Consider the following 13032-nt stretch of genomic DNA (forward strand, 5'->3'; position numbering starts at 1 on the left):
TCCAAGATACGTCAGCATATAACCGAATAAAGAAAATGAAATGGTGTTTATCGTTGCCTTTTTTGCCACCGTATCCCAGAGAGACAAACCACCAAAATAAACTTTGCTTCTGTTTATGTCAGTCTGTTATCTGACCGCCAAAGAAAAACAGATTAGAAGACTATAAGGAAATGAAAGATGCTGTAATGGTCGGTGCGTGATTATGATAGAGACATCAATCGACAGATGCTACCCGGTACAAAGCACGTGATACCAAACCGTAATCCCACGTAGTCCTTGTTCCATTCTTCTGGATTATTGATTATTGAAATATTAGGAAGCTGTTGTTAAGGTGTGCGCCCTCACTGAAGAGAGTTATTATGTCATTCTAATTTCTGTTATTATCTTATATCATTGTATTATTATTACACTAGTTGTCCTCAGCCGTGTATCGTAGCTCAGTACCACCGAAGGCTATGTATTTTAATCACGCAAGTGCCATAACACGTACTGTGTGTCAGTCAAAGGAGATTGTTGCAGCATAAATCTGCTTAATATTGTCCATTCTCACTGCTTTTGTCGCTGTGCAAAACAGGTGAAATTTTTATTATTGAAAAGCCATAATTAATTTTTGAATAAATAAACTGAATTGTCAGTGTTTTCTAAATTTTTAAAAGTAGCTACTTTCGATTTATTTTAATTTGTTTATGATTAGAATTCTGTCCTTGAACAGAATTAATTTAAAAGCGGTAACACAAACTTCCATTCATTATAATAAACTTTCGGTATTTTCATTTGATATGATTTTAATTATCTAATGTGTTCCTCTACACACATCGGATTATCCCTTGTCCAGAATAGGCGCAGTGCCAGGGTCTACTGAAAAGGCCCAGAAAATCTCAGATGGCTCAAACATGAGAAATCGTAATTGCTAAATCGAACTTAATAAGTAGCTTTAATTGAATTACTCGTACTGCACAAATATTTTTTTTTATAATATTAAATCTTTAAATGTTGTTGAAGTTTATTTTAAAGAACGCAGCACGTTTATTTGATCGATCTTTAGTCGTTTATAAATGTTATTGCATCACTGCAGTGATGCAATAACATTTATGCTCGAGTATCTTTGTATGGCATGAGAATTTGCATCTACGATGCGTATGTCGGGCATTACGCAGCCGAGTCATCATCGCGAGAGTTCAAGTAGTACACGCGCGATTGTGATTGAATGTTCTGCTAAATACCGTTAATCATTTTGAAAATGATTAGTTAACTCCTCTGATTTGTGCGATCGTGCTGGGTATTTTAGATATTCTTGTTGGAAAAGAATCGATTGTGAGGTTTTTGGTTTTTTTTATATATCACAGAAGCGTTCTGTGATTAACAATTAGAATTGCCTTGTTGGCAGAAATAAATCCTTGAGGATGCTTGAAAATATTGCAAGAAGTGATTGAATTTAAATGCGTACGAACTTTAAGGATTTTCTATATTTTCAAAATGATTTCTTAACAGAATAACGTCTAAAAGTCATCCAGATGCTATTCAAGAACTGAAAAATGAAATCAGTTGCTGTGGAGGATATCTCTGAAGAAGCACTTGTTATAGTTATAAAGTTCAGTGGACTTCTGGAGTAGTCTTGGATGCACAGGGATTATGTATTGAAAATATTTTTGCTTTAGTAATAAATTATCATATCATATGAATCAAATGCCACAAAACACACCAATTCCAGCGCAACAATCGAAAAGCAGGCATTGAAAAACTGTTGCTTTTTTCCTTGATGACTTTGTATGTACTGATAAACTTAATTATTCCATGTATAATAATTATCGAGGACTAGTACAGATTTAAGTATAAATAACTTTGGCATTTCATTCTTTTTAAAATCATTTTGTTGTTTCGATATGGTAAGTATTTAAATGAACTGTATCAGTTTTTCCTAAGTATAACAGAAGAATAATATTATTCTTCTGTTATAAACGTCACAAGAAGTTTTCTGGGGGGTGTGGAGGGTTGCCTCTGAGTGTGCCAGATGAACTGATAAATCAACAGTTATAGTAATAATGATAATGGTATGAAAAACAGTATTTTCCAATTAGCGGTCAAGGAAAGGATTTATGAAATAATGTGGAAATTAATATTCCTCCCTTCAGACTCCAATAATTCTTAATATACTGTATTTAATTCCAAAAATATTTGCATGCGATACCTGCCACTCATTAGAGGATGTGTAAATCAGATTAAAAGATCAGCTTTAGATAAAACTGGTTGCGCTATCTTAAAACGATATCAGCACAGCTTAAGTTATATATACATTTACTGCTTGGGTTGTATTATACTCATAACGGTTACTTTTTTTTTTTTTCCAATTTCAGAGTCACACCGACAATCGCTACCCGTTTGTGTGTAAGGCACTGCTAAGTATAATCTCGTCCATGACCTCAACGCCTCTAAAGTCGGATTTTTGGAGCGGCTCTGATTCCAAGGAAATGCAGCTCAGCCTCCACCACCTCATGGTGCACCCTTACGACTGATGGACCCCAACTTCGGTATGTGAGCAGGTTCATTTCATTAGAATCCAGATAACTTTATTTATTTTTCATTTTCTTTGATTTTATCTATTTTGGATGAGAGAGAGAGAGAGAGAGAGAGTTGTTTAACTTAACAACGAAAACTGTTTGTGAGCAATGCTTCACAAATTCATGTGATATTACGTCATAAGTGCCATTTATAAAATCTTAAATTAACTCTTTTGCCATTCAGTATCCAACATGATAAATCTGATAGCGAATTTTGATTGTACAAGAAAATCAACTGATGAAAGGTTGTTTTAGTAAATCAGCGAATCGTCATCTCATAATGAAATGTGGAAATCGAAATAAGGAACAACGAATAAATTTTCTGATTATACTCTGGGACGGACACTTTACAAAATAGACAGAATACGAACTGTGGTTCTATCCCGCAAGACTGCTAATGGAGGCCATACGGGCTGGAACCACGGTCAACCCAAACATGTGAAATGCTGCACCATCGTTTTTGATTATTCGGCTACAGGGCAGCTTTAAATCTACCGACAATGGGCTCCAGCTGATTACATTATATTACCAAATATCTTTTTTGATAGTATGAACCAGAGCAATAATGCTCAAATTTCGTTTTAATTTCTGGAGAATACCATACGGAAGTGTTCTACGTACCGAATTGAGGTAAACTTCTCTTATTCTTTTACAATTACCAAATATCATGGGACATCACTCTGATTACAGAAACTATGACTACTAAATGCGTATATATTTTGGACTGTAAAGGTGATATAGTCCAAAATATTTTAAAATATCACCTGAGGAAAAGCGGTCTCTTAAATGAATTCTGTAGCCTAGAATTCATTTAATGAATTCCTCTATACCACATCTTCCATGCGTTATAGAGGAACAGCAATCGAAATTAATCTAGCTATGAAGGCACTTGGAGCCAAAAAAATCATAGACGATGTTACCATTTGTCTTTGGACATCAGCATAGCAGTGCATTTAATTCAGAAATAAATAGCGCGATATTCCTCCTTAAATTTGGAGGACGCTTGACGAAAGCGTTCTCTCTAAGTTTTCTGGGTTATACAGGATAGGTATAATCGAGCCTGGAACTCCAAAAGTTGTACTTATGGGATGAAACAAGCTCGATCTTATTCTCGCCTTATTAAAAAAAAAAAAAAATCTCTAATAGCTTTCTCCAAGTTTAATTGGAATGTATGATGGCTACAAATTACTATAAATCCTCATTTTGTTTAATGTCCATTTTCGTTTTTAATATATACAAGTAGCTTTTATTCTTCCTGTCTGTTAAAGGAATATAAACCTAAAAAAAAAAAAAAAATTATAATAATAATAAAAACTGAAAGAAGTTGAATGAATTGGAGGGTGAGGTATTCATGAGCAGTTTGCGAGCAATGAAGGATATATCATCCTGGTGTACGAAAAATTGAAATCGGGACGAAAAGCACCGATTGTCTGCAATTATCGGTAGCTTTCAACAACTCTAGTTGAACCATAGAAGGTCAATAAAAGATTGGAGATACGCTATTTAGTTGCTTGGGCATTGGAAGCCTATTCTTAATACAGAAATGAATTTTCCGGACGTCTCAATGAAGTGTTTCTGATTGATAGTAAATAAGCAGAATGGTGGTGCTGCTGCTGCAAGTCCTGTATGTAAAACTATAAAAAGCAGGTCGAGGGGAGAATGCTATTATTGCATGACCTACTTTTTAGTGGGCAGCATCTTTTGCCCTGCTGAAGAAGAAACAACACGATAATGACAGCAAATAGTAATCACCTGGTGCTTACTGAGGATTTGCTGCAGAGGTGCCTGTGTTTCACAGTCTTCTAATTTTTTCTAAAGTTTTTTTCTCTCATTTCCTTCGTTTCCATGTGCTATGGATATCATAATTCGAATATCACAGCTGCCCGAATATTATATTCCATTTCCCCCGCCAACCAAAACCACCTTTGTTTCTTATAATATAATTGGGAAAGGACGTTATGTGGTTTCTGGCCATACGCCGAAATTTTTACTACATATATTAATATATATAATAATAAAATAACTAATTAAGAACTACAACTAACGTTAAGTTAAGGAATGTATACATTAATATAATGTTGAGAAACAGAAGATTTAGAACTCTATAGTGAAGTTAAACCACGAGTTAAATAAAATACCTAATATATTTTGGAGGAATTGGACTTCTTATTTCCTACCTGTAATACAAACAAAATCGTGCGGTTCCGTGGTTGTATGTAGGTTTAATTTGTTATGTTTATATTTAATATTTGGGGAGGACAGTGACGATACCACTGTGCTACACGCTTAGACTAAACTTGATATAATAAAGAAAATAGAACGAGGTGTAAGCAGGAGTGTATTAATGGCAAAATATAACATTGGATCGTCAACATGTTTGACTTTTTATGTGCGGTTAATAAAATTACATTCTTAAAAACAGTACTACTAAATATGGAAAGCATCACAAACTTCAATTAAGAGATTGTGCCAACTGCACAAAGTCTCTCACCTAGTAGGCCAAGTGCGTACGTATAATGAAAGTAGAGTGCAGCTTATTTCTTCTGCAAATGCCCATATTTGGACGCCATCTCATAATCAAAATAAGGGGGACTTCACCCTAAAATAGTTGATATTTATTTTTACTAGTAAAGTAAAAAAAAGTAAAGTGCAGCCATTATCAACCCACTGCAGGATGGAAGCCTCCTCAACAATTCATGCCGAGGGAAATGGACCATAATCTGCCACGCTGGTCCAGTGCGGGTTGGCAGATCGACCGTATTTAGCAGTCAGGGGCTTGAACCCCGGTCTACTCAAAGAGCGTGTGCTACTGCACTCCCGCTCCTGCCCACTTGGCTACGGAGGCCGTTTACTAGTAAAGTAGCCTATCCTTTTGTTAGGGATGGAAAGTTTTCTTTAGAAGAAAACTTTGTTTCAGAAATCATAACATATTACTGTGAATATGCCAAGTGTTAGTTAATAGCCTGCAAACTGATCGTACTACCAATAAAATAATGACTCTTGACAAAGAATGCTACTTTTCAAAAAGAATATCATTCAATAGTCCTTAACGACATTCTTCCGCACTATAGACTTCTATTTCTCCTCTTCCATAAGATTCACATTATTGAACTTTGCCGAATTTTCATTGTATAAAATAAATAACATAAAAAATATATGAAACAGCCTTAACCTTATAGAATTAAATGGAACTGGGCGTTATAAATACTGTCTACTGGACTGGAAATAGTTTCTTTCTTTCTTTAAGCTCGTGCTACTTTTCGACCATTTTTAACCATGGAGCCTCCTTTTGCAAACAGATTTTCTTTGGAACTTCAAAACAGTAATAATGGAGTTGATAACAAAAGAGAGCAGCCCCAAATTACGGATGAAAATTAAATTATGGGAATGTTTATTGTAGGGTGCATTACTGGCATTAGTTAGCAAACCAAAGTTTACTTTATTGATAAGGAAAACTGATTAAACTGTAAATTGAGCATTAATAGCAGTTCTGCAATAAAAACAGGTGCTGATGAGTGAAGTAACATGAACTTGTCAACTTCATTTATGGGACAGGAACTCTCTACACTTAAAACAACTGGCGATTTTATTAAAGTCACTTGTCGCCAATGCCATGATCTGTTTCAGAAATCACGATCCCACCCAGGTGTTCAGGATAAGATGCTGACAGCTGTAATTAATGAAACTGATCCACATACAAACCAGTACGAAGATGAATGAATGTAGGCGACAGATATGATTGCAATCAACAAAGCTATTTCTCCCTGTATGATGTTCATGACAAGGATTATTTGCTCAGAAGAATATACATGTATTGCGAAATGACACTTTCCTTCTTGGAAGATGCCAATGTGTGGTGACAAATGAACTTTAATGTACTGTTTCTATCTGTCCACCAAACTGTCAGATAAACAGTGCCCGAGTGTGATGACTTTTGCAAGCTTAAAGACATCCGGTTTCCATACAACTGTTTGGCATCAATGTCCAAAAAATATGCTAATCTTTAAATAGTGGTATTTAAGAGGAGTTGATGAAATGGCAAAATCTGAAACTCAGATGAATTAAGAGAGATGGATGGGATGAAAGGAACACTAGAGAGAGGGTTAAACAGCCTTCCGCTATTGCTCTGCACATACTTTAATCGATGGAATGAATAAAACCAGTAAATAAGGTACGCAATAAACGTAATTGTAAATAGTTCAAAAATGAATCTCATCACGAAACAACAAACCCCATCCCTTTTCAACAAATACTTTAGCGAATATCAGTATAATCCACCACTTTCCAAATATGCGTGTCTGTCATCAGTCACTCTTATAGTGTCGAAAACTTTATTAGACATGTTGGACAGTCACTCTTAATGAAGTCAGTAACTGGTTTCAGTTCTGTGGGTTCTGAATATTTGATATGTGTCACATTTTCAGGATTAGTATTTTACACCTTTTCCCATTGACGCCAAGCTTTCTTAATTGGGCACTGCCTGGAGATGCAGGTGTGAACAAGTAAAACTTTCACATATGTGTGGAAGGCAGTTACATACAGATATTAAGGTTATTAAAAGGAAAATGAATTTCCGATGCTTGCTGTTTAAAAATGATGAGGAAGCGATTGCAGTGAGCATCTTCAAACAAAGGAACCTTTAGGAAGGCACATACATAGCGGCAATGCAGTCGAACACAACAGTTTTATGCACAATATTGAATATGACCACAGGAAGAATAAGAGATGACAGAAGAGATTGTCTCAAAGTTCTTTCATTCGCAAAGTGCTTTCATAAAAATACTGGGCCACTTTAAACGAGATACAAACAGATGGCGAAAAAAGTGATGAAGATGACCCTGTTTATCAGCTTTTTTCCAATAAAAATATTGTTTTGGCAGTGCAAAATGAGAAATCTGAAAAAAGAAGAGAAGAATAAATTCAATCATATGTTAAAGCTTTCCAAACATTTGAAGTCTGGCTGAATAGTTAGAACGTAAGAAAGCGTGCAACTACTTCTGCTTTAGAAAGCTAAGACTTGCCCATCAAGGAGAGCCTGATTAATGCGAAAAGGGGGAGGGGGATAAGAAAAAAAAAACAACCAAAAATAACAAAAGAAATAGAGCTTTTTTTCAAAATGCAATAGAAAATCCACTGAAAAACTTTCAAAGAATTATTGGTTTTTTTTTTTATTATTTTTTTGAAATCCAACGGGATTTTTTAAATATGAAATTTGTGTTGTATGATGACACAATAATCTCTTTTGGTAGTATTAACAGATACAGGGTCATGAAAAAAAAAAGACGCAACCGTTTTAAAAGCCTATATTATTTGCTGCAATACATTAAAAAATACAGACATTCGAAACTAGTATTGAGTGAGCTGGGTGCCAACAAGTAAGATGTGAGAATTTATTATTCTACCAAAAACAACTCAATATGTGATCCCAAGATGTCCACAGTAGTCTTTTAATTATTCAAATCGTATGCAAATTATTCATATAGACATCGTACAATCAAAAGGATTCAGACCTGGAGTATCGTTGCCAAGTTATTCATTCCCATATTGTTCAGAATATAATTTAGTGATAATTCTTTCATTAAAATATTCTTTCTGGAAATTAAGAACCGTAATGGAAATTGTCGATATTTCTGGACCCTTTCGGTAACGTTCTCTTCAATCCAATTGCACTGTAATAAAACTTCCAGTTTGAAAGAACATTTTTTTTTATATCAAAAACATAAGTTCGTTATTGTATTCCATCTTTCTTACAGAATTTTCCAACTGGGGTGCATCACCAACACCAAAACTCACCAACGCATCAAAAAGTATGGACATTCAAAATCGTTGCGTCTTTTCTTGATAACCATGTACATATTGTGATACGTACAGAACAATATTTTAGTTTGAATATTTATCATTGATCAGTTATCTGAACTTTTAATCTCTAATTAGTTCGGATAATCTATGTCCAAAGTAATTGGGAATTGAATCCCTAATTGCTTCGAATTTTCACAAATTTTGCATAGAATATTAATTAATGGATAAATAATTGTGGCCACTCTTGAGCAGAAACTAGCCAAGAATATGGTGCTCCTCACATTTATGCATATCTTATTTGTAATTTTAATCAATCTGGAGCCTTTTGTAAGTCGCCTTTCCATCTATCAGCTCAATCCATTGTAATTTTAAATAACTGGTGAAGTTATCTGACGTCGATCTCTGAAAAAAAAAGTATATATATATATATATATCGTTAAGCAAAACAATCAATAACGCCTTTTTCTATTTAATACAAACCTTTTAAGGCTGAGTTACGTAATCGAACTGATTTAAATAAGTAAAAAAAAAGCAAAGAAACGCTGTTTTCAGAAAGTAATTAGCCTTCAGCACAAATCAACAGAGAATAATTTCTGTACTGCAGTTCCAATCGAATAAGTATTAAGAAAATTTAAAAGCATATTTAGAATTAAAGAAAATTATTAGGTCAATAAAATTTTTATGACTTCGGTTTTGTCGCAATAAGTTTCTCCTCACTGAGACACCAGTTTGCTTTTTAAAAATGCTTATTTCTTAACTTAATTAAGATATAAGCATTTTTGTTTTTATCGCCTACCTTTTCATAATCAAGACTGAAAAGTTTTCAGTAAGCTGTAAAGGCTGTGTGCAGAGTGTTATGGCGATGGCAGGTTTTCATCTGGTGCTCGGCATTATCTGCAAGAGCGAGCAGATAGCCTACAGCGATGTCTGTTGTGACCTTGACAATCCACCTTAGCAACTAAGGCCACTTGTAATAACAACAAGGGGTAGTCCCGCCGTTAACTCTCGAAGATAGGTCTAATAGTCAGGTCCTGGCTCTCACTAATAGAAAGTGGATATGTGCACTGTTTAATCTACCGACATCAACATTCACAGCTTAATACATAATTCAGTGAGCGGACGAAGTCACTAGAAAGCGACACTCGATAAACAAATCTGGTTTTTCAAAAGGAAATATTAATTTCTACAGTAATTCCTTCCGACATTCCACCAAGTCCTGCAGCAACCAGATGATATATGACTGTCTGAGAGTCAAAATGACTTATTCCTGTTTTAAGAAACATCACTTCCCCCCCCCCCCTTTTTTTGTTCCTTTTCCGTAATTGTCTTTTTTCTTTTTAAGCTGCTGTTTTGCACTGAGAAATGATTGAAAACAGTTTAGTTTTCTTCGCGAAATAAACAGAGATTGAAATGGCACATTTGGATGACTCAATCATCCGAAATGTGGCGTCCAAAATTATATTGCTTCTTTTGAGGGCAGTTCCCGTATTTATTCAGTAGCTAATTAATGCGTGCCAGTTGAGGACAAGACAACTATTGCAACTTCTTCAACAGTGCGGGAACCAGAATGAATGGTCCGGCTGAGATGCTTCCTATATTGTCATCCATTTAATAGTCTCCGAAATTGTGCAGTAGCGCAGTGGCTTACAGTATGATGGCCAGACACATTGGCGTCGAATTCGCCTGCCCTCAACGTCGGTCCTGCGCAAAACAATTATTTTAAGCGCTGGTGATAAGTAAGAAATCAGGAAGCGGAAATAATGGTCTCTGACATGTTGATCGCCAACACAATATAAAAAGGCGATGACGCTGGACTCCAACCAACTTACGTTTTTTGAATAAAAATTTGTCCATTCAAAGGCAAAAAATCTAAACTTGGAAAAAAATAGTGATATACTTGTATAAATAAAAGTCACACCATAAAATGAAAAGAAAGAGTTAGCTGCAGTGTGTGTGGACGCAAATGCGCACATTGCATCTGTAGAGCACGTAAGCTAAAAAGGGAACATCTCATTGATGGTCCTAGCCCTAGTATATTCGTTTCCAGAAATCTTTACAATGAAGCTGCAAACTTCTCTAATCACCTCGTGCTATATCAAAGTCTAAAAGGAAAATCATTTATTTATCGCTGCCGGATGTCTACAACTTTTTAGCTGCAGTATGATAATAACCTAGTAATGTTCATATGAGTTTAATTTTAGCATTTGAAACACATTAATTTGCTGTTATTTGTACTTTACTGTACTGCTAATATTTGCAATCGTTCTGTTAACATTACAGCAAATGATTGCGTAGAATATTAATGTATAAAAATTGTAGCCACTCTTTAGAAGGACCGGGCCAAGAATATGGTGCCCCTCACATTGGTGAATACGTTGTTTTGTAATTTCAAAAGATCGGAGTTTAGTACAAGTGGAGCTTTTAAGCTGTCGCCTTTGGGCTTCACCTATCAGCTCGATCCATCTCTTAAGATTACTTGCGAATATATGAATACTCTAATTAATTTACTGCTGATTGTTGGGTGATCACTGAACTAAAATAACCTCAACGATGATATCATCATCAGTAATTATTATTTAAATATTTTAAAATAAATTTAAATATTTTCTTTTCATTTTTATGTTTGTGATAATTGTGAGAGGAATTGCAAACTTCCATATCTTTCGGGGTCTTTTCCTCTCCACGTCAGTTTGCACCAAGACTTTTCTCCTCCTCTTTTCTGAGTTACGCCCCCAGTTTTCTCATCTACTTCCTCAAAAGCATTCTGGTAACCAAAGGATATCAACAATGACTATTGTTGATGTTCTTTCCACCACTCAAGCATTTTTGCATCTGGCCTTGGTTAGCATTCTTCCTCCTTATTGTTCAGTTTTATCTCCCAGTGTGACTTCTTCTGTTTGTGAATATCATTAAAGGCTGTGTTGTGATTTTATTATTATTCTACTTATTTATGCTGCATAAAAGGTATAATCCGATCGTCCCTGACACCGCTGTGGGTTAGGAAAGCAATATACTATGTGCTAGTAAACCTAACATAACGTTTATTCTACTTATATTGCTGATGTACAAAGAATATTTGATTAAGGTTTCAACTTAAATTTTGCTTTGCAGTAAACTTGTCTTTTACAATTCCAGGTTTGTTCCTGTTAATCATTCCCTGGCTTTTAAGTCTTCGACAAGTTGAAAGTACACATCAGTTATTGGGATTTGGTTGACAACGATGTTTTCAAGATGATTTCACAATGAAACCCAAAAAACTTGGATGTGTTTCGATGCTGGTTTTTTTTTAACTTGTGTTGGGGTCCGTAAATTAGAAATTTTTATGTCCTTGTTGCGTCCCTGTAGTTCCTCAGGGAATGCTGGTTTTTACGCTTTTAATTCTATTTTATAAGTTGAAGACTTCGTTTGGGCAATTGTGAGATTAGGTTCTAATCCATGTACGAAGAATATTTGCTTTTTGAACTGTGTTAGGCAGAAATTTCTTTCACAGCGTTTTCAGTACCATTTATTTTGTTTGTTAGTACATGTGTTCTCCATTTCTGAATTTATTTAGTCAATTCCGGTAAGATAAAGTTATTGGTGATGAAGCATAAAACTCAAGATAGCTTATAAAGAAAATAACGTGGTGAATAACCATGTTCTTATATGAAATTCTCCGAACAGCGTAGACCACCACACAGCTTATGGGGTCTGTCGTTGTTATATTGGAACTTTGCCAGTAGATAGACTGAGCTCATTATTTCATACGTTAGACACTTAGATGAACGCACTCAGAGAAGTACTCCAAGAAGCCATTTCTTATTAAGCCTCTGAGAGTGATATGTGTGGCCACAGATTTTCTATCATTTTTGATGCGCCTCTGCAACTTGAAAATTACAATTTTCTTCGAACATTTGTCTCTGAAAACTTTCTACATTTACCATTCGGTTTAATTGCAACTGTATTATTTTTATCACCCTCCTCCTGTATACTCTTTTTTTTTTTTTTTTTAAGAGTATACTGGAGGAGAATTCTTTACAGAACTCAAGTTCATATACTTGGGTTCTGTAATTAGTGCCTGAAAATCAGGAATCTGCTAGGAGACCTGATCGAGGTGTTTAAACTCCTTTAAATGGATGGGAACACAAAAAACGCTGAAGGTGTCTAACACTTGGTCAAGTGGAGTACAGAGGGGGCATATAGTCCTACCAGCACGAGAATGAAATCAAGTTTACTGCCATACACAATCTATTTAAACGGTGGAGGGATTAATGAACTAGGGAAAAGCGAGTGAATACACATGTTATATTTATATTATAGAACAAGCTCGAAATAGAAAAGAATCGATTTTATAGATTATTTCATTACATCTTTATACGATTATTATTATTTTTTTTAAATTAAAATTAATCTAAAAACGGAGTCCCTCAATTACCACATCACCCCTTACTTCTAAGTCACCAGCAGACTGCATCTGCTGGTGACTTTGAGTTCATATTCGTGGCGGTTCGATTATACGTTTAAAGTACGAAGCAGAGGCGGACTGGGTCAAAAATTGTTCCCTGAGAAAACAAATAGAATGTATCGGAAATAAGAGTGTAATATTGAAAATCACACCGGACATCTTGCCCACCGGGGTTTCCCCGGTAAGTCTTATGGCCAGTCTGCCTCTGGTACGAAGAGAATAAATGCCACA

At 35.2% G+C, this 13032-nt stretch overlaps 1 protein-coding gene across 2 annotated transcripts in view; it reads left to right on the plus strand.

Moving 5' to 3' along the window:
- Positions 1 to 13032, plus strand: part of LOC150084506 (transcription activator GLI3-like) — a 215630-nt gene that overhangs the window by 90061 nt on the left and 112537 nt on the right. For both annotated transcript variants that reach the window (XM_090376100.1, XM_090376102.1), the window contains exon 2: positions 2355 to 2528. In XM_090376100.1, coding sequence (XP_090232226.1) covers positions 2513 to 2528 — 16 coding nt within the window. In that variant the 5' untranslated portion in view covers positions 2355 to 2512. The remainder of the gene's footprint in view (positions 1 to 2354; positions 2529 to 13032) is intronic.

This window comes from Mastigoproctus giganteus, chromosome 6, assembly GCF_048544385.1.
Source record: "Mastigoproctus giganteus isolate SK-2022 chromosome 6, ASM4854438v1, whole genome shotgun sequence".
NCBI lineage: Eukaryota > Metazoa > Arthropoda > Arachnida > Uropygi > Thelyphonidae > Mastigoproctus > Mastigoproctus giganteus.